The sequence below is a fragment of the Daucus carota genome, chromosome 8 (assembly GCF_001625215.2).
Source record: "Daucus carota subsp. sativus chromosome 8, DH1 v3.0, whole genome shotgun sequence".
In the NCBI taxonomy this organism is placed as follows: domain Eukaryota; kingdom Viridiplantae; phylum Streptophyta; class Magnoliopsida; order Apiales; family Apiaceae; genus Daucus; species Daucus carota.
This window is the reverse complement of record NC_030388.2, coordinates 30141979-30168373: the sequence shown is the minus strand read 5'-3', so window position 1 is coordinate 30168373 and position 26395 is coordinate 30141979. Positions and strand designations below refer to the sequence as shown.

General features: G+C 33.5%; 5 protein-coding genes across 5 annotated transcripts; 2 read left to right on the top strand and 3 right to left on the bottom strand.

Annotated features, from left to right (window-relative positions):
* Positions 1 to 1075: 1075 nt before the first annotated feature.
* On the top strand, positions 1076 to 8877 carry LOC108198525 (MLP-like protein 34). The gene is made up of 4 exons (XM_017366280.2): positions 1076 to 1503; positions 2038 to 2303; positions 7930 to 8131; positions 8387 to 8877. The coding sequence occupies exons 1-4, from the start codon at positions 1326 to 1328 to the stop codon at positions 8653 to 8655; spliced, it is 915 nt and encodes a 304-aa protein (XP_017221769.1). The 5' UTR covers positions 1076 to 1325; the 3' UTR covers positions 8656 to 8877.
* A 586-nt stretch (positions 8878 to 9463) lies between these two features.
* Positions 9464 to 12991, bottom strand: LOC108197594 (uncharacterized). Its single transcript, XM_017365250.2, has 7 exons — positions 12349 to 12991; positions 11733 to 11993; positions 10843 to 11359; positions 10565 to 10764; positions 10294 to 10406; positions 10041 to 10181; positions 9464 to 9669 (listed from the first exon to the last, which is right to left on the bottom strand). The coding sequence occupies exons 1-7, from the start codon at positions 12907 to 12909 to the stop codon at positions 9600 to 9602; spliced, it is 1863 nt and encodes a 620-aa protein (XP_017220739.1). The 5' UTR covers positions 12910 to 12991; the 3' UTR covers positions 9464 to 9599.
* A 546-nt stretch (positions 12992 to 13537) lies between these two features.
* On the bottom strand, positions 13538 to 14426 carry LOC108198524 (protein C2-DOMAIN ABA-RELATED 7-like). The gene is made up of 3 exons (XM_017366279.1): positions 14316 to 14426; positions 13992 to 14087; positions 13538 to 13834 (listed from the first exon to the last, which is right to left on the bottom strand). The coding sequence occupies exons 1-3, from the start codon at positions 14424 to 14426 to the stop codon at positions 13538 to 13540; spliced, it is 504 nt and encodes a 167-aa protein (XP_017221768.1).
* Positions 14427 to 15435: 1009 nt separating this feature from the next.
* Positions 15436 to 16992, bottom strand: LOC108198844 (protein C2-DOMAIN ABA-RELATED 7). Its single transcript, XM_017366624.2, has 3 exons — positions 16733 to 16992; positions 16005 to 16100; positions 15436 to 15895 (listed from the first exon to the last, which is right to left on the bottom strand). The coding sequence occupies exons 1-3, from the start codon at positions 16841 to 16843 to the stop codon at positions 15602 to 15604; spliced, it is 501 nt and encodes a 166-aa protein (XP_017222113.1). The 5' UTR covers positions 16844 to 16992; the 3' UTR covers positions 15436 to 15601.
* A 7222-nt stretch (positions 16993 to 24214) lies between these two features.
* LOC108199072 (uncharacterized protein At4g22758) lies at positions 24215 to 25073 on the top strand. The gene is made up of 2 exons (XM_017366827.2): positions 24215 to 24585; positions 24718 to 25073. The coding sequence occupies exons 1-2, from the start codon at positions 24339 to 24341 to the stop codon at positions 24897 to 24899; spliced, it is 429 nt and encodes a 142-aa protein (XP_017222316.1). The 5' UTR covers positions 24215 to 24338; the 3' UTR covers positions 24900 to 25073.
* Positions 25074 to 26395: the final 1322 nt, after the last annotated feature.

Below are 26395 nucleotides of genomic sequence, written 5' to 3'. Positions count from 1 at the left end.
AATCCCGTGAATCGGGTGGCAATGATATAAAAATAGACTCAATGGAAATGATTAATAATACTAGGGATTTTGAAGGGGTAACTTGTTATCACTGAAGATTGATTTTTATTTAGTTGACATGAGAAATAATAATATTTTATAAGTAGAATTGTGCAAATGGCTGGAATACGTAATACGATACGATGCGTTACTATATTATATCAAGATTTTACAGGTTATTTGATATATCAAATCTTTTTGAAATCGACTGTTATAATAATATTTTACAGGTTATTATTTTGAAATAATAATAATCGGTTTGGTTCGGATTTTTCTGTATGGTTCTAACCAATAATCGAAACTGAGCCCATATCATTGGTTCGGTTTTTACCGATTTTAATTCAGTCTCAGGTTTTTTCGACTTTTTGCCTTAAACATTAGCTGAAGCCTGGAGGTCCGAACATCAGATCATTTAATTCTCCTCATAATTTTAGAAAAAAACTAGACCTGACAAAAGAAATTAGAAGGAGCTAGATCCATACTTACATATCTCAGTACCCGATCCTGTCCCCCAATAACTTGGATCATGTTGGAGAAAAATTAGTTTCCTAAATAAGGACATACATATACATTACGTAAAAATTATATATTTCTTGTTTTTTAATATTTATGATATTTAGTACTTCTTTTTCAAAAAATGACTTATTTTTCAGTATAAATTATGTATTAGTGATATTTTTTTATAAAAATAATTATTTATTTTCAGAAATAAATTGTAGATATAATATATGTATGTTTGAAAAATAAGATCAGTGGACAGGGTAGATCGACCAGTGCACTTCTGAGTTCTAACCAGCTTAGCTGGTAAGGAAAACAATAAAAAATGGTTATTCATTACCAATAGAATGGGTTTACATTATTTTTTTGGAGTTAAAAAATGGATATACATTTAGTTGAGATCAGAGATAATATTTTTTATAAACAAAATTAAATATGCAGATGGCTGGAACACGAGATATGACGTGTTGCCACGTAGCCACAAATCCTTATAAAAAGGGCAGCAGCAAAAGCATGTTTTCCATCAACAAATTAATCTCTCTTTGCTCGAAAACGCTCGCTGAAATAGATATAGGGTTTGTCTAGTGTGTGCCCATGGGCACATGCTAAGCGCGGAATTTGACATGTTTAGGAGGTTTTGATTGGTGTGGTTGTTTTATTTGCAGGGGGTCCACCATTATTAAGATATGAGAGCCAATCAAAACTTCCCAAACTTGTAAATTTTCGCGCTTAGCATGTGCTCATGGCACACACTAGAAAAACCGATAGATATATATTGAGTTGACATAATGGCAAGTAAGCTGGTTAGCCAAACAAAAATCAAGTCATCTGGAGACGTTTTCCATGACTTGTTAAGACATCAACCGCACCAAATCTCCAACATTTCATCGCATGTTCAGAGTTGTGATTTGCATGACGGTGAATGGGGAACCCAAGGCAGCATCATTTCATGGAACTATGTGCATGGTATGAATTTTATTAGAGCCGGTTTATCTCACCTTTTAATTTTAATTAGTTTAAAAATGTATGCACGGGATAAGTCATATATTAGTTTAAGTCACAAATAAGTTGAAATTTAACTTAATCTCAAAAGTTAGTTATAGAGTTTTTTTTGAAAAGAAAAACATCACGAAATTATATTTTAAAGAAGTCTTAAAAAACGTGCCAAAAAAGTTACGTTAACAATCCAACGAGAAGGAGTAATAGTTCGTCTTTAAAAGTTTTATTTGATTTAATTAAGTAACCCATAAATCATAAGTTACTGAAAATTATTTTTATTAGTATAATTTTTAATAAATCATAAATAATTAATAAAATTAAATCAAACAAGTACTTTAGTCTCTCACCTAATCACATTAAATCATCTTAAGTAGTTATAAGTCAAAATTTAAACTCAGCCAGACTTTTTTTAGTTTCTCTTAGGTCATGCCTTTAAAAATTAAGAGAAACAAAATTTCGGTGATAATTTATTGATATGATATATGTAAATTCTATGTGCAGATGGAAAAGATATGTTCGGCAAAGAGATTATAGAAGAGATAGATGAGGAGAAAAAGTCCATCACCTTTAAGGTCATTGAAGGACATATTCTTGAGGTGTACAAAACCTTTAAACTCATTTGCCACGTGGATACAAACGGTGAGGATCACTTGGTGACGTGGACCTTTGAGTACGAGAAGCCGCATGAGGACGTGGAAGATCCACATTCCTTGATGGATGTGATCGTAGGTATCACCAAAGACATTGAGGCTCACCATCTCGATCAATAAGAAGCCCACGCGCGTGTGTGAGAGTGAGCATGCTGTGTGTTTCTGCTTTCTCCTGTTTGTTATTTATTTTTTTTGAAAAACTAGGTGTACAACCGCGCTTCGCGCGGTCACTAAAAACATTAGGCTCTAAAATAATTTGAAGCATTGATAGTAGACTATCAAAACAAATAAGATGTTGATGATATGCTATCTATCTAGACTTTTTTTGAAGGAGAATGCAAGTGAAAAAAGTGAGTAAGAGAAAATAATATAAACGTCCGCCATAACTTTATATTATTAATAACAAATATTAGTTGCTATAGTATTACAAGTTTTGGAGAGTAGAATAACAACCGTCAAGTAGCAAGTAGAAGAAAATAGTTTCATATAGAATTTCAACCTAACGATCATTGTATATAAATGTAATGTAATATAGGCTTATAGCCTACTGGAAGATATTAAGAGCGGAATAAAAATTACATATTTTGTGCAGTGTAAATAATCGAACGGTTGTGTCCAGGTAATATTGTTTCAATGTGTTCTTACAGGACAGAGTTCAAATGTTGCCTTTGTCTTCTACACTTGCTTGAAAAACACATCAACTCTGTCAACTTCATTAGTGAAACACATGGTAGTTATCGTTTTTACTTTCATTTAAACTATATTGTCTTTGTTCATGGAAGTGCGTAGCACTATCATAATTATCTGTTTCAAGAACAGAGTCTGATAGTTCCGCCATAACTATCTGTTCAGTGAACACAGCTCATGAGTAGTATTTACAATTCAAGAACATATAAGTACAGACCTCATGGAATACCTCAAGCATGACTCCTCTATATTTTTCCCTGTTCATTGAAACATAATAGTTCAACAGACTTTTTAAATCTTTCGGCTCATAAATATTATTTGTTGTAATCATCTCCAATATAGATTCCCTAAAATCTTCTCTAGGATCATAAGATGACTTCTCTGATCCAGCTAATCTTGAACCGTCATATGTTCTGCACTTGCTATCGCCGTAGTTTTGTCCAAATTCCCACCTTCGCCGCATGAAGAGACACTCGGCCAACAGCTGCAGCAGATGGCCTTCATCCACCCCTTGGGCTTAAGCTTCTGGTTCTCTAATTCTCCAGAGCCCTGCATTCTTATAAAGGAATGAAGGACTTGAGCAAACAATCTATTTAACACATAAAAAGTTTTCAAGCTAGCTGGTGTAACCATGACTCTCCCTGAGGTCCAGACAATTTGCTATTATCATGAAAAATATGCTTGGAGGGCAACCGGAAATTAGTTCTTTTTTGTTGAATAAGTTACTAACTTACTGGTTTGAAAAACTCCATAGATTTCCATTATTGTCCTTTCAATTCGTAACAGCTCTGCAACTCTAGCTAATGTAGAAGTAGTAACAGAATACTGAGACATGGATATGTAAACTCGTACACGTATTTTACTTATTTATAGGCTAAAAACATGTAAAACAATATATAATTTTGCCCAGTCCACGCAACAGAGTATTTTACATCATGGCAGTGGATTTTGAACAATGGCCTGAAAAATAAAGCACACTGGTGTACTTTCCTTGCAAAGAAACTGCTCAAGTACAAGCTCTGCAGCATGCTTTAATATTTGTCCTCTATAATTTATTTAGTGAACTTATTCTCACAGCTAGGTTTAAGTCCAAAGAAGTACCTGCCATTCAGGTTGTATACCAGGTGTAGCAGCAGCAAGTTTGCTGGAAAGCTTTCTTTTCAAGTTTAAAATTTCTAAATTATCAAGTAAACCAGGAGTGGGTGGTATCATAAGGAAAGAACCGCTGACCAAAAGAATAACAAACATGATTAAAGATAACGTAAACCTAAAAATATTAGATAAATTAGCATTCTCTACTGGCTTTAGACGCCCACCGGGAAGCTTGCAAAAAGTGTTCCCAATTTGCTGTAGAAGTATATGCGAGGTGATTGTGTTCTTGTACCTGCAAAATCAGATACATATGTGGAAAACTTCATCATCTCGCATGACTTTGACAACTCTCAAAGAAAATCTACGGGTGATAAAATCTGATTAATGCAATTCATATCAAACCCTACCCTTTAAAGCTTTCCAGTAAGCAAATCAAAAGTCTGCAACCGATAATAAAATAAGCTGGGAAAATAGATAGTCTATCAGTTTTAAACACAAGCAAAATCAATAAAGTTTAAAAGTGCTAGAACACAATTTAACATCTGGCAGGCCATAGTAACTCCGGGGAGCCTGCACCTACACATATTATCACACCCAAAAAATGTATAGTGCAACCCAAATTAGTTGATTCATTAACCAATTAGAATTGTTTGACCCCAATAACAGTAATTTCATGATAGGAACTACACGTAAATGGTAAGAAAAAAATAAAACAACAGATAATTTCCAAGAAATGGGATTAGAAACTGACCTTAACAGCAGCCCACCAATCAATCAGCCAAATGAATTCCAGCCACAACTTCCCAACCATCCTGTTAATTTTTCGGCAAGTATTCTTCGAAAAAGGGTGCACAACAACGAAAAAGAAAGCTTGATAAAAACCCGCAACAAAGAATTAGACTTAAGTTGGACAACCTTAAAATTTATAATTTATAAAATTGAGAGGAGCATTTGGTAAGCTCAAAAGAAAGAGTAGAAATCTGGATTACAATGTATAATTTATAAAATTGAGATGAACATTTGGTAAATCACAAAAGACCGGAAGAATAAAACAGCTGCTGCAGCAATTGCGATAGCCAAGCCAGCCCAACAAAGAGGCCCAATAGTGTGTAGAGCTTATTTTCGAGTAGGAAATAACCAAGCGAAAAGATATAACTGCTGGAGGACCATTTATAGCAAACTGTCGGAGGAGATGATGAGGCTTCAGTTACGAAATAGGTAAACTTTGAAGGCCTGTACATGGTCCGGCCGGATAAAACCGCAAGGCAAGCAGAGAGACAGAGGGTTGTGTGGAATTAAAAAAATAGAAATTAAATTAAATAAGAATAAAAAAGGGGAGTAGTATAATTAAAATTTGCTGGCGAGCGTGAGAAGAGAGAATTCAGTCTAAGAGCAATGAGGAAAGAGCCACGTAAGCCGCCCTGGATATTGCTTTATATAAATATAAGATAAGATTTCTCTTGTGTATTTATGGCTTGATATGGATAGGTGTGAAGTAAGTTCTCAGCTGTAAAATAAAATGCTGGCATGTTTCTAATAATTCTCGATTATAAAAATATTTTATCAATTTATCGATCATACTTTAATTTTATTAAAAATTACCAATTTAATGAATTTTTTTTTATAAATCCTGAATCGATAAGTCAACCTTCTAAAATCTATACTGGAAATTTGAATGCAAAAATGTATCGGAATATATTTTTCATTTTAGAAGTAGATTTGGACTGAGCACACTATACAATAAAACCATTATAAATAGTTTCAAAAATAAACCTTTATAAATAATAATATTCGAATCATAAAAGTGGAAGGGAGTGAGCATTGGACCGCTCCAATCAATTATCCAAAAATTTAACATCGATGCGGCTATTTTGAACGATCTAAATAAGTATGGGTATGATTGGGTAGTTGGTGATGTTTGTGGCAAGTTAATAACGACCCATCTAGCCAGTAAATTAAAATGGGGAAATAGATGCAGCTTTGAGACTTAAAAGAAGAGCAGAGTTCGCTCGAAGATACTCCCTCCGTCCCGGTCATTTCTATACAGTTTCTTCATTGGAATGTACCATCATTTCTATACATTCATAAAATAGCAACTTTTAATAATGTAAAACACTATTACACCAACTACTTTCTTCACCAACTACTTTCTTCCACTATCTTCATTTTATAATAATATAAACACTATTACACTCACTACTTTCCCCCACTATCACATATCTATAATTAAATACAAATGGATCCCGCTATTTTACCCACTTTTCGTCCACTTTTCATCCAACTTTACTCATTTTTTACACTTTTTCTTGGTCTCTGTGTCCACACCAAATGTATATAACATACCGGGACGGAGGGAGTATGGAGTATCACATGTCATTGTTGAGTCTGATAGCTTGATCCATTTTCTGATGGATTGATTTCATATGTATATTTAAATTTGTGCCCTTAAAAAGTCATATTCTTAATAAACGTGACGAGGCAAGACTGTCCTCTAAGCGTGAGTTTGAAATTATTTTCGATTTTAAGTCAAAAATATATATTCATATAAAATTAATTTAAAATTTATAAATACATTTCCATATTAAAATAGATAATTTATGAACTTTATTATTATTTTAATAATTTATAAATCATCTGTAAAATAAATTATATTACTCAAACGAAAATATATGGACTTATTCATTAAATAAGTATTTTAAATCTATCAAACGTGCTCAATATATTGAATATGTGACACATATATTAACCAACTTCTTGACTGAAAGTACTGTTTATTTTCGCATTATTTCCAATCAAATTTTAATCAATTTAATATTCAAAAACGTTATTCTGATTAATCATGATTAATTAACAATTATTTTCTGTAATAAATTAATCATGATTAACCATGATTGATCATGATATGATTAACCATGATTGATCATGATTAATAAATTGAAAAACGTTATTCTGATTAATCATGATCATTATTCTTGATTATTCACTAACTAATTAGATTAATCTCCAATTAATCTCTGTTTTTATATGTTCATTGATTAAGTATGATTCTTTTTTTTTACCTAAAAATTGAATAAAACAGCTAATTATGTGATTAAGAGGGATATATATATACCGAACAAATGTTTATCAGTGCAATACTATACCCGTTTATTAGTGCCCTGACTAACTATTCTAATATAAAGTATGCTATCGTGATTACATATGCGTAAATCAGGTTTGGTATTCATATCTGATACGGTTGATATATGTCGATTATCACGGCCCAAAGAAACCTTTTTATAATACAAATTGAGATCCGCAGTCTGCATGCATTCAAGAATGAGTATATAGTTTCGGGCCCAAATAAATTTTTATATATGGTGGAGGATAATTGTTCGTTCTTTAAGTATAAAAGCAAGGGGACGTTTAAATCGTGAGTGAGAGTGAGAATCGGAAATGATAAATGATAGCATGAGAATGAATTTTCTAAAAAAAATGGCCAAAAGAGGATTGATTTCCGGTTTCATGTCATCAAATTGTTAATTCAAATACCAACACATCAATTTGAGATTTCAATTGAAAAGTTTTTGATAAATTTAAGGGATATTCGGATCGTGAGTAGAAATGAGAATCCGGAATGACAATGAAGAGTACGGGACTGATTTTCCAAAAAAAATTAAGTAATGCTTTACGCTACAAGTGTGATTAGATTCTCATTTTATGTAACAAAATTGCTAATCTAATTAAATTTGAGCATCCAGTGTCTGTTAATCGATCTCATTATCCATCATCCAAAAATTAAAAATTAACGACCATTTAAAAGTGGGATCTCCAATCATTTTTAAATCGGTATTAAACTAATAAATCCAAAATTCATCCAAAAATCAGCAATAACTTCGAAAGTGCCATTGCCGCATTGCTATATAAACCGCCACTGATGTAGTGTTACAATCACAAATCACACTCTACTTCTGCAACTGCATAGTTATACACCTTGAAGATGGGATTAACCGGTAAGTTGATATGCCAGACATGCATCAAAACCGACGGAGATGTGTTTCATGAGATCTTCAGTACTAAACCACACCATGTACACACCATGACGCCTAAAAATATACAGGGTTGCGATCTGCACGAAGGTGAATTCGGCAAAGTTGGCTCCATTGTCATTTGGAAATATACTCTCGGTAAGCCTAAAAAGCTACATACACGTACTATCTACATAATATATGATCTGATAAATCCTCGAGAAGGTTCTTCAATACTAGAAAAACTGTTAATTTTAGGAAAAACGGTAACTATGAAAGAAGTTAATTTTTCATATCGTTTTAGTATTGTGTTTCGGTATAATTCACTGACGTGAAAGTCTTGTGACAAAAAAAAATTAGATATTTGATTTTTGAGCTACGAATACTCTTTGTTGATTATCTTCGATTATACAGACGGGAAGGAAATGGTGGCGAAGGAGAGGGTGGAAGCGATAGACGAAGAGAAAAAATCAGTGACTTTTAAGGTGGTTGGAGGAGATCTGCTAGAGTCCTTCAAAACTGTTGTCATCACTGTTCATGTTGATACGAGCGGTGAAGATAATCTTGTGACATGGAGTTTCGACTACGAGAAACTGGACGAGAGTGTCAAGGATCCGACACAGTACCTGGACCTTGTTCTTAGCATGACCAGGGACATTGAGACTCATCATCTCCCCAAGTGATTTGTTCTGCTGCATCGATAATTAAAAAATGCTTGGTGGGTACTTAAATAAAGATGCTTTGTGGTTTACTCTAAAAAAATAAAGATTCTTGTGGTTTGTTTCTGTTTCTTTTCAATTTCTATATGATTGTTTTACGTTTATTTGCATGTATTTCATCTGCTGATCTGCATGTATCTTATTTGTGTGCTGTACTCAAATAAATAAAAACTTTCTTTAGGCTTATCCACTGTCGTCTCAGGTCCCGGGTTCGATTCTCGCTCACTCCGAGATTTCTCAGAACAGATACTCACTTGTAAGGTAGCTAAGGTTATAAGTCATATTTGTAAAAAAAAAAAAAAAAAAACCTTTTTTAGCCTTTCAGTTGTGCTTGATATATCATAATCATGACAACCTGGCTCGGTTCAGCTGGGCAAATGTTTCTTAGGTTCAAATTTAATCAATCCAGCTGAAAAAAATGTAGCTTTAGTTTAAGTAGTTTTAATTTTCATAAAATTAGATCCTTTAAAATGGTCGAATAATAATACACTTTTCAAAATTGTGAAATCTAAGTCCGTTTCTTGGCTTTAATTAGTTTAAATATAAGAATCTTCATGTTTACATAAGATTCGCAATTTTTACATTATCTTATTGTTAAGAAAGAAATAGTTGAGCATTCAAGTTGATTTTATTTTTAATTTATTGGTTGGTATTTGAACAATTGCCCATATATTTATATATATCAAGTTTTAAATATACAAATTAACTCGAGCAACTCGCTGCAAATTGTACCTATATAACCTCGCAAGTCATCCTGCCCTTTCTCTAGATCTTTGGGAATGCTAACTCAGATTATTCACTTATAAAACTTACAAATTCCACTTATAAGCCGGGGCATGTACATACTCAACACGAAGCCATGCTAGCCAACCAACCAAGCAATTAACAACGTTCAAATCTTCAATCCATCAACCCCCCACATACTTGTCAATCTCAGAAGTGTCAACTACACTATCCATTCCACTTGCCAGAAGAAACCTGAGGATCACAATTCGATATGATTATGATATCAAGTAGCTACTCCCTCCATCCCGGTCATTAGTTATCAAATAGGCTGAGTACGGAGACCAAGACAGTAAATAAACAATGCCTCAAACATGTAAGTGTAAAGAAACGAAAGGGACGGAGCGAGTAATAATAATATACTACACATAAACTACTTGATCAGACTCCCCTGCAGTCAATGTACATATGTCCTAAATATATTCTCCCTCTGTCCGTAGGTTGTTTTTTATAATGCGTGTTAAGCAATGCAAAAGAATTGGAAAGAAATGAGAGGGACGGAGAGAGTATTTAACGACATTTTGAACGAAGAGTTATCTCATTGGGATGAAGCCAAGAATACTTACTTCTCTCGAAGAGCTCTTGTAATTGATTGACATCCTCCAGGGACTGTTGATTGCATATTCACAGCTATATTCGGGTTGTGAATGCTTTGCCTTATGTGTAGCCATCCATATTCTCCGTGTCTTTCATCCGAAATTTTAGCCCTGCGTTCGAATAAAATACATTTCAAATACCAAGCTTCTTGATATTGTGATTATGGTTGTAACTTAATTTTACTTCTTGGCTGAAAAAATTATGGTTGTGTCTTCATTTTACCTATACATATGTGCATCGATAGCAGTTGGAGCCTCGGTAGCATCCACAAGGCAGCCGTCGCTTACCCAGCAATCCCCACAAGAGTCTAGTTCCCACCCTGCTAGCTTACCGCCCTACCATTTCAATAAACAAAATTTCAGAGATCGGATTTTTGAAAACAGGGGACTTTTAGAATATTATATGATCCCGGTAAGCCCTCCTTGAGGTTTTGGGAGAATTAGTCACTTAACATGGTATCAGAGCTCAGGCTCACAAGAGACAGGTTGATTACCTCAATGTAGGTCTTGAATGTTTCAATGACTTCAATAGCTTTTGCCTTGGCATGTTTAGGCTCCGACAGAACATCCATTCTGAGCTCTGCGGATTCTAGTGGCTCTTCCAAATCTTTTATAAGACTCCCAATTCCTTCATCTGACCCCTCCAGCTTCATCCGCACCATTTCTATTATAATTCTTACCACCATATACGCCCCTACAAAATTAATTTCGCGAAGATATGATAAGATATATTGCTAATACCATTTAGCAAACACATTAGAATAAAACTAACCATCATCAAGAAAATAATTCTCTTTCAAAGCACCATGCCCAGATGTTTCCATCATAAGATGAGCCTCAACTCCATCCTTATTAAGCTCAACCCCCTTATCAATTACATTCCGATATCCAACTCTATACAAGCAATGATGTCCCCCTCGATTAGTAATGAACTTTGTAAGAGCCATGCTGGTCCGAGCATCAGTCACAATAGTTGAGTCAGGGTGTTCTTTTAGCACAATGGCAGACATGAGGGCTATTAGCTTGTCACCGTTGATTGGATTGCCTTCTTTGTCCACTACGCCACTACGGTCTACATCAGTGTCAAAAACAATGCCAAGATCAGCTGAATTTTCTAGTACAGCAGCTCGTGTTAAGGCCATGGCAACTTTGTCCTCAGGGTTAGGAATGTGGTTCGGAAACATTCCATCTGGCTGCAGGTTTATTGAACCGAAAGTATCTGCCCCTAACTTGTCCAACACATCCCAAGTGAAAAAGCCTCCTGATCCGTTTCCAGCATTCACTACAATCTGTAAATTAATTCATTAAAACTAATTACTACTATATATATGTTAAGAATATAATATGATCCTGGTTAACCCTACTCTGAGGGGGAATGTTAGAATATAATATGATCCTGTTAAGCCCTCCTCCCAACACCTCTTGGTTTTAGGAGAATTGGTCACTTAACATTGTATTTCCAACAAAAAATTGCGAAAGGGTAGAGAATTAGGGGCTAACAAGACAATAAAAATGTTGCAGATGATTGATTTAAACACGCTCTACTAACTGTGTCTCCTTAAATAGTTTCGTAGATCAACGGATTTCCAGAAGAACATAAATTGCATGACAGAATCAAGCAGAACAAAGAAACAGATGTAATGCAGAGGAGGAATCAAGAACCTGAAACCCGAGAAGAGGAGAATCATAATGGACAGGGTGGTTGACTCTTTCCTTGATGATTTCGCGGAGATGATTGGAGTAAGCACTCATAAAATCAACTCTTGTGGGAGGGGTGAGGAGAGTTGACACCTTAGCCTGTCTGTTTGCATATTTACGAGCGGCTAAGTCACAGATTATCTCTACTTCTGTTGATGTCAGCCCTCCTTTTTTCGTAAAAAATTTCAGTCCGTTTCGAGTGTAAGGTAAATGTGAAGCTGTCATCTGCAATACCACAACATATTCATTATTCATCATCAGCCTAATGTTCATACTTCTCATCACACCTCACAGGAGGCAACACGGAACAGAGGAGTTGATATCGTAAATTTTATACTCAGTTCTAGTCATCACAAATTTTGATAATTTTTTTTTAGCTAAGATGGTTTGTGCAGAATTTGAAAATGCTCATTTCTCATCATTAATCTTACTACATGCTTCTTTTTCCTTTTTCTTTTTTTTTTTTTTGCGATTTTAAGGCGCCTGCAGATGAAGAAAATTGCCCCTTTTCGATATTGTTCTGCACCATATGCAACATTACTGAAACATGTAATACATGTCTGCAGACATGAGTATCTACCATAATCGAAGCATCGTAGGAAAATGGAGGCAACAAAGTACTCATAAAACAAGCTGGTGTAGTTGCAAGCCCCATGTCAAACACCATACAGCCAGCTCTAGCTAGCCCTGCAAAAATCCCTACACTCAAGGAAGCCCCTGAAATTCTAGGATCCCTCCCTAGAGAAATTTTAACATCCTCCACCGGCCTTCCTTTTTCCTCCTCCAATTTTTTAATCACCCATTCGCCAAAACTCTCTGCTATTGCCTCGGCTACTGGCGTTGTTAAGTCCACTGCGCGGCCTTTTTCTCCTTCCACAGCCACTCCTCGGACATCTGACCCGTTCTGGAGCCTCCGGACTCTGTCCATTTCATCATCCACCACAATTTCATTGTATTTTGCAGTATTTGGGGAGTTCGTACGTAGGATTATAAGCGACTTACTTGAAGCAGGCGAAAAAAATGAAAAATGTAAAGGAAATTTTTCATGGAAAGATGGTTTGAGCTTTTGTAATGAATTATAAGGACTAAAGTAACTTCTCTGTAAATACTGGGATGAAGAAGGAGTTGAAGTAGAAGCCATTTTGTATAGTAATTCGAAAAAACACAAGTAGAAATAGCTTACAGAGGGAAAAAAATCTGAAAAAAATGAAAATGTAAAGATAAGATTGCAGCAGTGAAGGGTAACCTCACATTATGAACTGTTGTATCCATGCAAATATTATCTTTGGACAAGCAAAAGAACTAGCTTCCAAATCTCCAGATTTTTTCGAGTCTTTAACTTGAGGTGCAGAATGTGTCTCCAGGTCTATAATTACGTGTAAACTACAAGAAGTCGAGCTTATAGCTTCACTGTCAGCAGCTTCACTGTCGAGAGAGACGGATATTGGCATATTCTTTCAGGAATTGGCACATGTATAAATTGTGGTAAAATTGAAAATATAAAATGTATCAGAGCCAGGGGCTTGCAAGTTTTGTCACAACTAAAATCTTACGAATCTGTCAAAGTGCTACCACAAGACTAAAATTTCTGGATCCGCTCTGATCACAACTGTAATATTAAATCTGATGATAGGCTTGTCAAATTTGCATAGCAGAAAAGATTTAAAATAGCACCGAACCTGACAACAATGTCATAGAGGCTAAATAAAAAGCCTGAAACCAATCTTAGTCTTGCTAAAGAAAATTACAAGAAACGAAGAGATATCAGATTAACTCAATAACCCTTTGCCGCCTGGAACATCAACCCATTCAAGTCCAATCACGACTTCCCCACGTTCAACATTTTTTAGTCTAAGGATCATTTCTTGCGTAACCTTTCCCTTGTTCCAGACAATCTCGCTTTCTTCAGCTAGGCAGTTATTTCTACCCGGCTGAACTCTGTGAACTTTAGTACCATCTGGAAGGTTTTCTAATCCCATCTTTATAATATCTATATAATCTTTGATAACAATTATAGCTTCCCCCATTTTGTCATCTCCGCTGAATTTGTCCTTGTCGTAGACAGTCTAAACATTAAAAAAACTTCATATCAGCATATGCAAAAAAATACAAAATAGTCTGGATTTCAAAATGCATATCAGCATTTTGATCTAAATTGCAGATATTACCTGCATTTTCGAGCTTAACCAAATATAACTGATAATGGAATCAAACATCACTTACTAGTTTAACCGGAAGGTCCAAATCCTTAATGGAGAGAGTTATTTCGTCATTCCACACAGGATTGCAGGTGTTATAGATCACCTGAGTTTTGTATTTCTGCGAATGCATGCACATTAACAACATAAATTACAATGCAAGGATCATAAGGGCAGTAAGCAGTCGGAAAAAGAACACACAACTTCAACATTATCTGATATTTCTTTGTTCTCAGTTCGAACAAGCCCTCAATGTTATCTTTTAGTACAAACATAAAAAATAAAAGTCTCACTTCATAAAGTGGACAGAGTTTCAAAGCTATCAACATATGAAAATCGAGGATCATACCTGGCGGCCCATGCTGACAACGGCATAAGGATCACTGGAAACTGCATCGCGGATAGCTAAATTTATTCCTTTCCGGACTTTTACTTTCAAAAGACCCAGCAATTCATTCATTGTTCTGGAAACACCAATGTTGATTATGCTTTCTCTTGTTCGTTTCCAACCCGAAAGATCATTCAATTAGGAGATTTCAGAAATTTGTAATGCTCTTATTTGTATATAAAATGTCATCCACACACTTGTGCATCAAGGATATTGAAAAATGAAAGACTTTCACAGGACTCTGAGATAATTCAGGAGATTTTAGTTGTCCACCCTCCACCTGCATAATGTTATAAATTCGATATTTTCTTGAAAAATTTGTCCAAAAGTATTAGGCATCATCTTACAAAACTATTTTGATCTAAAATGTGGCTTTTCCTCAACAATTTTAGAATTTTTATCTACCTCTGCTATATCTCCCATTTAGCATCAACACAGGCTATACCTTTTGTTGTGAAAATCTCATATCTTATATGAAGACATACTGCAATACTGATACAAATCACAAATCATGACATAATAATCTTCGAATAACAAATTTTCAAATTCTTGACATCGACATATTTTATTCCTGTCTAAATCGTCGTCAAATTATCCAAGTTCAGGTTTCATCTATTCAGCACGCGCAGCTTGTTCCATCAAGGATAATCATATTTTGCACCATATTGTATCATATCAGGAAGCAATTCAAATTAAACTGCTAAATTGATTCAGTAATACGATTAATTAGCAGCAGAGCAGTATCTGTACAGGCAGGATTGCGGCTGTTATTACATGACATTTGATATCTGACAAAATAAAGTTCTCTGCAACTTAAGGAACTTAACGTTCTACTGAATCCAAGTTTTAAAAGAAATTTGTGATACACGGAAGACGCGATACAGGCAATGGAAATTATAACAAGTGCAACAATGTCTTATTTCAAGTCTTAAATATAATATGAAAAATTATGTTCTCCTGATTTAGGACATATCCTTACTATATATTTAATATATTATTATTAAATGTTCTCTTTCATCATTAAAGGACAATATAAAGTAGAAATAGAAAGAAAGTGTCTATAATAATTTATTGTAAAATATAAGACAAAGCAAGAAAAGAGGTGTCTTAAAAATAAGGCTCGAAGAATTTGTCCTTGTGATATAAGACATCACCCGGTCATTGTTCGATCAACATTTTATATCAATTGTCCTAAATTATAACTTAGGACATCATATTAGGCATCTCTTGAACTTGCTCTTACATAACTACATTACACCTTGGCAGCCTGGAACTTCAACCCATTCAATTCCAATCTCGAGTTCCCCACATTCAACATTTCTTAGTCGAAGATACATATCTTGAGTCATCTTTCCCTTGTTCCAGACGATAGAGCTTTCCTCAGATAGGCAGTTTTTTCTATCTGGCTGAACTTTATGAACAACAGTACCATCCGGTATGTTTTCTAGTTTCATCCTTAAACATTCTATATAATCTGAGATGTCAACCACAGCTTCTCCCATTTTGTCGTCTATGCTGAATGTGTCCTTATCATATACAGTCTAAACAGAAACAAAAACTTCGTCAGTTGGGTACTAATTAGCGATTTAAATCAATAATTTGCATTCAGAAGCTGAAGTAAATTCAATCAGATACGGAAATATCACTTACTAGTTTAACTGGAAGAGTTAGATCCTTAACGGAGAGAGTGATTTCATCGTTCCACACAGGATTGCAGTTGTCAGGGACCACATGAGTTTTCAGTTTCTGTCAATGCAGAGATGAACAGTTAGAGGATTCAATTGCACTACCAGTAAAAACTCGAAAATGGTATATCACTAGCAGCACCATAAAGTAAGGTATATATTACTCAAACTCCACATTTCAATTGTAAAAGTGCCAGAATCAAGAGTGCAGTATGAAATTGGAAAAAGAAAGTCTTCCTTGATTAATTTAGCATTTTAGCTCATTAGAATTCTATATATTTCATAAATTAAAGCTGTTGTCTGCATATTGTAATTTATATCAGATGCTAATCCAAAAATGATAGTAATTGAGATGTTAAAAAAAATATTATGTTAACGGGGAAACTCTGTTATGTTAACAGCCATACCAGGACAAAATCAACTACATTCATATAAGAGAAAGCTAACACATAGGTTAAACTATATAATATATGATCCGGCTAAATCCTCCTTCTACACCCATTTTTGGCATAGTCGAATAGAATATGCCTCAACCTTAGCTTTAATACCACGTTAACTTACCAATTCCACCAAAAATTTAAGATGTTAAGAAAAATATTTATCGGGATCATATTATATTCTAACAAATTTCATAGACACATATAAAGAGAAACTCAAGATTTCAGAGACACATATAAAGTTACAAAGAGAGACCTGGCGCCCCATACTGACGACAACATAAGGATCGCTGGTGACTGCATCACGGATGGCTAAATTTATTCCTCTACGCACTTTTACTTTCAGCAGACCTAGCAAACCATCCATTATTTCTGAAATACCAGCAACGTTAACAGAGCTTTCTTACTTTCGTTTTCAAGATCTGCGGTTTATTACTTCGGAGATTTCGAGGATTTGTGTGTTTGTTTGTTATATGTTTCACAGACACGTGTGTGTGTTTGCTAAGGTCGAAGGATATGAAAAAATCAAAGAGCTGTATGGAGATAATTCGGCAGATATTGAATGCCCACCATCCAAATTCAATTATTTCCGGCCTATGGAAAAAACAAATACTAATATTATTTCGCAAAACATTTAATAAACCTGACAACAAAATAGGATTAATTCTAAAAAATTGATTTCTAAACTGAAAAATATTTCATAATTATAAATGTTTATCAAGAGAAATTATATGTATAAGGCATGCAGATGCCCTATTTCTTTAGAATTTTGCAAAATAAAATGTAATCATGCTTGTAGAAATCGGTAATTGGAATGAATCGATTGATTTACCGATTCAGGATTTGTTAGAGATTTTGATAAATTAGAGATCATTAATCAAATCGAAGTGTAATCGGTAAATCGATAAAAAAATTAAAAATTAATCAGGAATTTATCAAAAAATTCTCAATAAATCAAAGATCTTTAAAATATTGCTCAGCCGGAAAGAAATGATGAGCCAGCAGAAAATAAAGCGTTTTTAGATTAACGTGACTAAATCTAATATCTGCAATCATAAAGATCAATGTGACTGAATCAAACATCTGTAAAAATAACTTGATTTTAGCCTATGGGTGGAAAGGTTCTAGCAACTCCCCTAGTCGCTAGCTAAAATTAGAGCATAAGTTGGTTGGTAGTTAACAACGGATTCATATATGATACTACACATTTTCGGTGTCTGCATATAATTCACAACCTAAGACCAATTCTTACACACCTCTCACTCTGTCTCCTCCGTTGAGGAATTCTATTATAAAATCATTACAGAATGAGAGAATAGTATCATCAACAACATTGTTGGCAAATTTTTACCAATTCCTAATCTCGAATTTTCCTTCCCTTCTTCGAAAAATCTAACAAAAAATTTGCGAATGGTAGAAACCCTAAGCAGTTGCTCAGTATTCATCCCCAGAGAATACTCTGTCCCTTCCTTTTTCGGATTTGGCAGCGAAAAGGGCTGGTATTTCCGCTGCATTGGCATCGACCCGTGGCATCGAATCTCCCTGGATATCTGAAAAATAACATTGTTTTAAATTCTTTTCGGTGTTCTTGATTTTAAAGAAATTTTAAAAATGTTGATGTCGAAGCAGAAGAAGAATCAGGCTGGCAAGGGCGCCCGGATATTGATAAGTGTTAATGTTATTGGCAGCGCTGGTCCGATACGTTTGGTCGTGAACACGGAGGAGCTTGTGGCTACCGTCATGGATTCAATTCTCAGGACGTATGCTCAGGCTGGCCGGTTGCCAGTTTTAGGCACCAACACTGATAACTTCTATCTCTCTGCTGGAGGTGAAGGTAATTACTAAATTATACTTCCTCCGTTCCACTCATTTCTTTATATTTTGTACGGTGTATATAAATTCAAGCCCTCTATCAAGAACTAGAATCAAGGGGGATAGAGGAGTATTATTTATTCAAAATGAGAACTAGATAGCTGCGAAATCAAATAACAATACATGCAGAATGTATTGTTCTCGAATTTTCAAGTTTCGCTAAATGCACAACTTCTGGTATAAAATTATTTTAGAAGACAATGCTCAATGGAGGTGTTTGGCAATTGGCGGCATTTATAGGCCTATACGTCAGAAACAGCTTATTCATGTCGTTTGCGTAATGAATTTATAAGTCAATTTCCGACTTATAATTCTGAGAAGTTGAAAATCCTAAAAAAAATTTAGTGGGTGTTTGGGAGTGGAACTTCTGGGCTTAAAAGCCCAGAAGCCCACCTCCTCTTTTTTCTCATCTGTTTGGCCAATCATGTTAAGCGCTTAAAACAGGTCAGAGAAGTTCATAAAAAGAAGTTACAAAACGGAGCTTTTTTTTGTACTCCGCTTAAACTTCAGCTTATCAATGCCTCCATTTTTGTTTATTTTTTATTCCTTATCTGCCTCATGTTATCTCAATTGAAATATGAGATGCATTGATATAAAGATTTTTTTATTTAAATTTTTGTCTTCAATTTTATAAAATACTCAAATATATTAGTATCATATTAATAATTATAATTTTTAAACACACTTATAGATCACTTAAATGTGAGACAAAACTAACCGAAAATCATTTTTTTTATATAATACAAATATTATTCTAATATAATATGTTTGTCAATTTTTCTCAATTTATTTCGTAAATATCAAAATATCATATTACAAAATTACGAAATTATACCAACTTATAAGTTAAGTTATCCAAACACTTAAAAAACTTACAAGTCACGGTATCCAAACACTTTTGATTGCTTATAAGTCCAAATCAACTTATCACTTTTAATCCACTTCTATACTTTAAGCAATAAGTCACTTCTTTTAAGTTCCGCCAAACGACCCCTTAGTGACTTATTTTTATTTTTGAAATTTAATGTAGTTCTACCACCGTCAGACACAATTGGTTCACACGGGGTCTGGAATTTTTTCCTCTGGAAAAAGCCGGAGGTGGAGAAATTTACAGGCGTCGAATGCCCGGTCACTCGTGTTATGACCTTGAATAGGAAGGGGCATGGTTTGTCCAGGAAGCTGGGACATGGCAGCTGGAGGGCATGGTTCAGTAAATCCCTGAAGATTTCTTCACACTAGATTTTCGAAGTTGTGGAAACAATTTGGGTTTGTTGCTCTTTTAGTGAATTACAGAGATTTGTCGCCATTGTTATTGCAGTAAGTTTTGCGTCTTGGATTGTTTGGTAACTGGTTTACTAGTTAAATTTGCTACTACTCTTTGATCAGTGGAGTGGTAATATGATGATTAGTGGTCAATTTGCATCTCTATTCACACGAAATTAAATACAAGTTCTCAGTGAGCAAATTAAATCACAAGTTCTCGGTGAGCCCGATTGGATAGTTCTTATCTTCTTTCAAAAATAATTTATAATTATATATAAATTTATAATATTAACCTTATAAATTTATAATATTAACTTTATATTATTATAAAATAATTCAAATATTATATAATTTGACTCTGCATAATGAAGGTCTAGTTCTACCAAGATCGCCATAAATAATGAAATCATTGGACTATTTGTTCTAATCAAGTATTATTCCCTCGCAGTTTTAGTTATGATCTGATTAGTTTAATTTGTTCTCCTAATCCTTATTGTTGTTGCTTAGTGAAATAGTTAATGACTATTTTTTGTTTAACTAATTTAACAAACTGCTACTCCCTCCGTCCCCTAAATTGTATACATTGGGGGACGGGGACGCGGCACGGACTTTAATGCTCCTATAAAGTTTATATAGTTCTATAATTTATTTTTAAGATTTTTCTTTTCTGAATAAAAATTTGATTACTATATTTTTATTCAAAAAAAAGAAATTTTAAAAATAAGTCATAGAACTATATTTTACGAAAGCATCGAAGTGCGTATCGAGCAGTGAAAAAGAAACGTATAGAATTAAATGGGACAGAGAATACTATTTTGTGTGTTATTTTTGCCTACACTTATGTAACATTGTGCATGGATAGTGTAATTTATCATATCATTTCATGACGTTTGTACCACTCATTGATCATAAAGCCATTCATGATTTTTATTTAAATATATGAAGTGAAATTTGCTGAGGTAGTAGTGCAATTTTAAAAAAGCCACACTTGAAATTTGTCTTTTTCATCCTTATTTTGTTTGCATTTAGACGTACTTTATAATTATTTTCCATGAGATTTTGTGCTACTGAATTTTCGAATTTTAGTAATGGTTTTAAACCGAACTCGATCAAACTGAATCGATATTAGACCGGTTTGGTTCGAATGCATATGATTTGTATTTTGATAGTATTTTAAAAAATTATAGAATTGAAATTTATAATTTAGATGATTAATAAATTTATCACTCCACACACCACTAATTCTCGGTTTATAGATGTGTTGCTCTCGACAGTTTTGTGACTTAATCAAGTTCCTCAACCACAGTTATAGAAATCATCACACCAATTTCATGTAATTTCTTGAACATGTTAATCACGGAAGGTACACTAATTATTACTTTTGAATCTTTTAAGCGCAGAAAAAAATACTACAATTTATAAAATTACACAAATCTTGATAAGGTTTAAAAAATTTTAATCTGCCAAAACAGGTTTTCTACTTGATTCTTCCCTGAACGATGCTGTGATTTTGTGATTTGTGATCATAACACCTTTACTTGTACATCTTCTGTAACATATTATGTCTCTTGTTTTCACTATTCAAAGGTCAAATTGATTACTCCCTCTGTCCCATTTAATTGTATACGTTTCTTTTCAACTGCTCGACACGCATTTCAATGCTCTTATAAAATATAGTTCCCTAACTTATTTTTGAGATTTTTTTTTCTGAATAAAAATATAACATCCAAACTTTAATTCAGAAAAAAAAAATTTAAAAATAAATTACACAACTACATTTTATAGGAGCATTAAAGTCCGTGCCGCGTCCCCGTCCCCCAATGTATACTACCCAGGGGGACGGAGGGAGTAGATTTTTATTGTAAATTACACATATTATTTGACTTAAAAAGATTAGAATATTTATTTATTAAAAAATATATCTAATCACATACAAAATTCATTTTTTAGATTTTTAAAATAATTAATAAACCTTTTTTAATTAATGATCAAAGTTTTGATCATGTTGACCATCTAATAATCAACTATACACTTTCCTTTTCGGGATGTCCCATTCAATTCTATACATTTCAAAACTTTCCTAAAATAGTAAACTTTTATAATATAAAAATCCCACTCACCCACTAACTTCATCTACTTTTCTCAATCTATCACTTAAATATTAATGGGTCCCACCACTTTACCTACTTTTCTTTCTCTTTCTTATTACTTTATACACTTTTCTTAGTCTCCGTGCCCGATACAAATGTATATATCTCAATGGGACGGAGGGAGTACCCATTAATAAGTTGGATAATTATGTGGGTGTTTGACAAACTTAACTTATTGCTTATTTGGGAGAGAAGTTGCATCAACTTATTTATGTAGCGTTAGACAATTTGAGAGAAGTACTTAAAATGAGACTTAAAAACCTCGAAAAAAAACTAGGAAACCTAGCTTTTTTTACGTTTGGAACTTATTATAACAAAATAAGTCACGAGTATCCAAACACTTTTAATAACTTATAAGTTCAAACCTATTTTTCACTTATAATCCACGTTTTTACTTTAAGCAATAAGTTATCTTTTTTAATCTCAGCCAAACGGCCCCTATATTTCTTCCGTCCCTGTGTAGTTATACTTTTTTATTTTTAATGATCAAATCGATCATTTTGTGACAAAAACTATTTATTTTAAAAAACTGAAAATTATTTTTAAGAATGTATGTATTTTATAATGATATAATTTTAATATTTTTTAATTATATAATATATATAGACTTCTTTCAAATTTGATTAATTCGATCATTGAAAATCAAAATTAGACAACTAAAAAGGACATACGAAAATATTTATAATAATTTGTTAAGATCATTTCGATGTAGCTCTGATTATAATAATTTATTAAAATAATATAAATAATAGTTATTTAAAATTCCATTTAAAAGGATGATGATTATAATATTTGATATAATAATGAAATGAGATAATTAAATTTTTTCGGGGGACTCTACCCATGAATCCATTATCCATGATGCATTCTCCTCTGACATGCTGGCGCCACCTATTTATTTTACTTGAGGGGTTTCCATAATTTTCTAGTCATCTGCCGTTTTTAAGAAATTTGAATTTTCACACTACCAAATATTGTAATAGGTATGGATAGAAATAGAATAATCTAATCCTGAATCATCCCTAAAATTGAGATGAAATATTACTAAAATTTTCTAATATTTTGTGTCTGTTAAATTTTTGATTTATTGAGATGGCTTGCCAGGAAACCTACCTCAATCACTACATAAAAAAGTTAATATAACTCCACAAGAACTATGAAGATATGTTATCATAAGAAAAGCGCAATTTGCCTTTTAACACGACGTTACACAAATTGTTTCATAAAGTTGATTCGAGAATCATTAATACTCTCAAATAATAATAAACATATACATTTGAGTTGGTTAAAGAAATATTATCCAGAGATCAGGTGTCGATTCTATATTGAATTGTACTGAACATGGTTCTTTCACTTCGTTATGGCAGTGCCATTAACAAAAGCAAAGCCAACAAAATATATTCATTGTCAGGCTGCTTGTCGAATCTTTAATAATAGATACCCTCTTATATTTCTTAAACTTCTAATATTTTCAGTCTAGCTATTTTGTACTAATACAATAATTTTTTTATAGAAGTACAAGAAAAATTAGAAAAACATTTATCAGAGATATGAAAACTAGTAGTTACTCGTCATTTGGAATTTTATTCATATTTCTTTTCAAACGTGTCAAATAAATGACTGATTTTAAGAGGATAACTTATGTGTATATAGAGATATATTATTATTATTGTTTTTCTTTTTTTTTGAATTTTTTTTTAGCATTTTTCATATTTGTCTGCAAATAGCAAGTGTCAGTTGGCATGAATGGTGTGACAAACAACTGTCTAGCTATTATCCAGCAAAATCAGTTTTCATACATTGGTAAACATGTAATAATGCAATTTTAGACAACAATGTAAGCATCTAATTAGCATGAACCCGAATATTCTCCTCCCAAGCCACTAATTAGAAATTCCACAGCCTTTCTTCCTGCAACATTGTTTAAGTGTGGGATTGTTCTTTGTTGATCGGTCCCAAGTGCTCGATTTTAAATAAATTCGGTATCTAAATTTGGATCCCGAACAAATTTTAATGAAAGCGATGTTTGTTAATTAGGGGCCACAAGTGCTCTTTTTAATGACAATCCGATATCTACATGTCATTATCGATGGAACAAGTTAGTGGTCACCCTGCATTTTATACGATTGTTTGCTTGGAAGTATGAGAAGCTGCTTCTTGCTTCTCTTTTTCTTGACTCGTTTGTGTAAAGAAGCAGAAACATTTTTAAGAATTTGAGAATGCTAGTTTCTCTCCCAGTGCTTATAATTCTTTTCCAAACATTTTATTAACTTATTTACTTCTCGATTCTAATCCACTTCAATATTTTAAGCAAGGAATAACTTTTTTTAAACTTGCTCAAACGGTCCCAATATCTTTACTCAATTAAAAAAAATTCGCTAAAATTGCACTTGAACACGGCTGCCCAAGTAGATGAAAGCGCATGTGTATAAATCTGTTATGCATGACTGTAACCAGAATATTCACTACTCTTTTTCATTACAGAACATAAGACAATGTGGTCCTCTGCACTCTGATTCTGATACTACAATTCTTATCATTTTCAGTTTGCTAGATTTCAAAGAAACTGAATCTGTAATGACGATGTTGCTTACTAGGCAAAAGAAGAAGAAACAGGTTGCTGTAGGCAAGGAAAATCGCATTCTGATCAGCGTGACAGTCGTTGGAAGCCCCGGTCCCATTCGTTTGGTTGTTAATCAGGAGGAGCTTGTAGCTTCTGTTATTCATTCCATTCTCAAGTCTTATGCCCGTTCAGGTCGCTTCCCGGTTTTAGGCACCAATCTAAATAAGTTTTTTCTCTATTGCCCTGCTGTCGGAGCTGAAGGTAACATCTTAAGATTCTGATACCATGTCGTGAACAGGTCCATCTAAATTTTAAGATGTTAGAGAAAAGTCCCAAATAAATCTTATGTTATATTTTAACAAGTGCTGATTGTGTTAAATTTGGTTGATTTAGGTTTGAGTCCGTGGGGGACAATAGGATCGTATGGGGTTCGGGATTTTGTTCTGTGCAAAAAGCCAGAGGTGGAGAAGCCAATTGGCGATGAGAAAGCGGTTAAGGCTGTGCAGTTAGCTAGCAAGGGCCGTGGCAGTTGGAAGGCTTGGTTTAACAAATCATGGAAGATACCTTCGCACTAGATTGTCCAAGTTGCCTAAACGCAAGACTGATGAACAAAAACTGTAATGATGGGAATATCAAGTCCAGTTTCAAAAAATCGAGAGATGTTACAAAATAGATTATTCCAAGTATTGTTAATGTATAAAATTGAGTGTGAGATTCAGAAAATGAAAACTGCAACTTGAATGAGAAAACTCTGAGCTTATTATGATTAACCATAGCACGAGTGTTGAACTGAAAACCACAGAGAAGTCCATAAATTCATACAGGGAAATCATAAGCACAAACCTGCTCGCGAAAGTGAATCTGTTTTGCCTCTATAGGTCTGTTCAAAGAATAGTAGCTCCAGTTATGATATATCAACCTCTCCTATAGAACATGAGACACTTATGTTATGCAGAATATGTATGACAAACATCAATTAAATATCCAAAAACAAAGGTCGCATTTACTTGGAAGCCTCACTAAATAATCGCATACCATCATTAGACAGCAAGCACAAAATCCATTAAAGTAACAAAAACACATCATTTCAAACCAATCTGGTAATCTGACATGGCTGTTAAGCTGGAATAAATAGCCGACTCAAACTGCTTGTTAAGTGTTTAGAGTATGTTTTTAGATACGAGTATTGATCACAAGTACAAATTGAGAAAATCTAATATGAATATACATTCATAGGAATTATGAATTCTGGATTTATGGAAATAATTCATAGTCTTGAGCATAATCATGAATTGTAGCATAATCTTGACATATTTCTTACAACACGAGAGCATGCGCATTGTTCTCTTCTTTGAGACATAGGTAAAGTCTCTGATTAAATGTGAATGATTTGAGCTGAGGCAAACAACGACCAGCACTTGAATACGTTCGACAGAGATCGAGGTGTAGGAAGATTTTTCTTATAAATTTAGTTTTTATAATATCTTTTATATTATAAATCTGTAATATAGACCATAAATATTTTAATTATCTATCTATAGAAATTTTCTAATATTAATATGAGATGATGTGTTTTTTGATTGATTCAAATTATTTTTTTTATAAAAAATATATTTATTTATTTTATATAAACTTTCCGTTTGTCTTGAAGTGTATAATATTGATCGTAGAAAAAATGCACATAATTAATAATTATATTAAAATAATACATGTTAAAGTCAAAATTATGATTTTTGAGTAGGGCATGTCCTGACCGAGAAAAATATTATTTGCAAAATTATTTAGATTTACTTTCTAAAAAGACGGAGGAGAACGTAATTTGGAAATGACCAACCTAATTCTAATATAAAATTATTTATGTGTTAATCTATTACACTGCAGTATAAATTTTATCCCGGTATGAAAAGAAACAATACTTTATAATCACAAATTCGCAATAAAATACTCTCCTTATTTCAAAAAAATAAAAATACTCTCCTTATTTAGTATCATAATTAAATATTCCCCTTATTTATAGTCGCCTTGATCAATGAGGATTCTGGATTCTACCTTGATATTTTACCGGAAAAAT

Excerpts from the sequence above, each read along its gene's own strand:
- LOC108198525 (XM_017366280.2), top strand. The coding sequence starts at position 1,326 with ATGGCAAGTAAGCTGGTTAGCCAAACAAAAATCAAGTCATCTGGAGAC. Across the intron at positions 2,304-7,929 it reads AGGCTCACCATCTCGATCAA|TTATACACCTTGAAGATGGG; the intron begins TAAGAAGCCCAC and ends GCAACTGCATAG. Across the intron at positions 8,132-8,386 it reads CATTTGGAAATATACTCTCG|ACGGGAAGGAAATGGTGGCG; the intron begins GTAAGCCTAAAA and ends TCGATTATACAG.
- LOC108197594 (XM_017365250.2), bottom strand. The coding sequence starts at position 12,909 with ATGGCTTCTACTTCAACTCCTTCTTCATCCCAGTATTTACAGAGAAGT. Across the intron at positions 11,994-12,348 it reads CCTACGATGCTTCGATTATG|ATGACAGCTTCACATTTACC; the intron begins GTAGATACTCAT and ends GTGGTATTGCAG. Across the intron at positions 10,407-10,564 it reads CATTCAAGACCTACATTGAG|GGCGGTAAGCTAGCAGGGTG; the intron begins GTAATCAACCTG and ends TTGAAATGGTAG.
- LOC108198524 (XM_017366279.1), bottom strand. The coding sequence starts at position 14,426 with ATGAATGAATTGCTGGGTCTTTTGAAAGTAAAAGTCCGGAAAGGAATA. Across the intron at positions 14,088-14,315 it reads TTGTCAGCATGGGCCGCCAG|AAATACAAAACTCAGGTGAT; the intron begins GTATGATCCTCG and ends ATGCATTCGCAG. Across the intron at positions 13,835-13,991 it reads TGGACCTTCCGGTTAAACTA|ACTGTCTACGACAAGGACAA; the intron begins GTAAGTGATGTT and ends TTTAATGTTTAG.
- LOC108198844 (XM_017366624.2), bottom strand. The coding sequence starts at position 16,843 with ATGGATGGTTTGCTAGGTCTGCTGAAAGTAAAAGTGCGTAGAGGAATA. Across the intron at positions 16,101-16,732 it reads TCGTCAGTATGGGGCGCCAG|AAACTGAAAACTCATGTGGT; the intron begins GTCTCTCTTTGT and ends CTGCATTGACAG. Across the intron at positions 15,896-16,004 it reads TAACTCTTCCAGTTAAACTA|ACTGTATATGATAAGGACAC; the intron begins GTAAGTGATATT and ends GTTTCTGTTTAG.
- LOC108199072 (XM_017366827.2), top strand. The coding sequence starts at position 24,339 with ATGACGATGTTGCTTACTAGGCAAAAGAAGAAGAAACAGGTTGCTGTA. Across the intron at positions 24,586-24,717 it reads CCCTGCTGTCGGAGCTGAAG|GTTTGAGTCCGTGGGGGACA; the intron begins GTAACATCTTAA and ends TGGTTGATTTAG.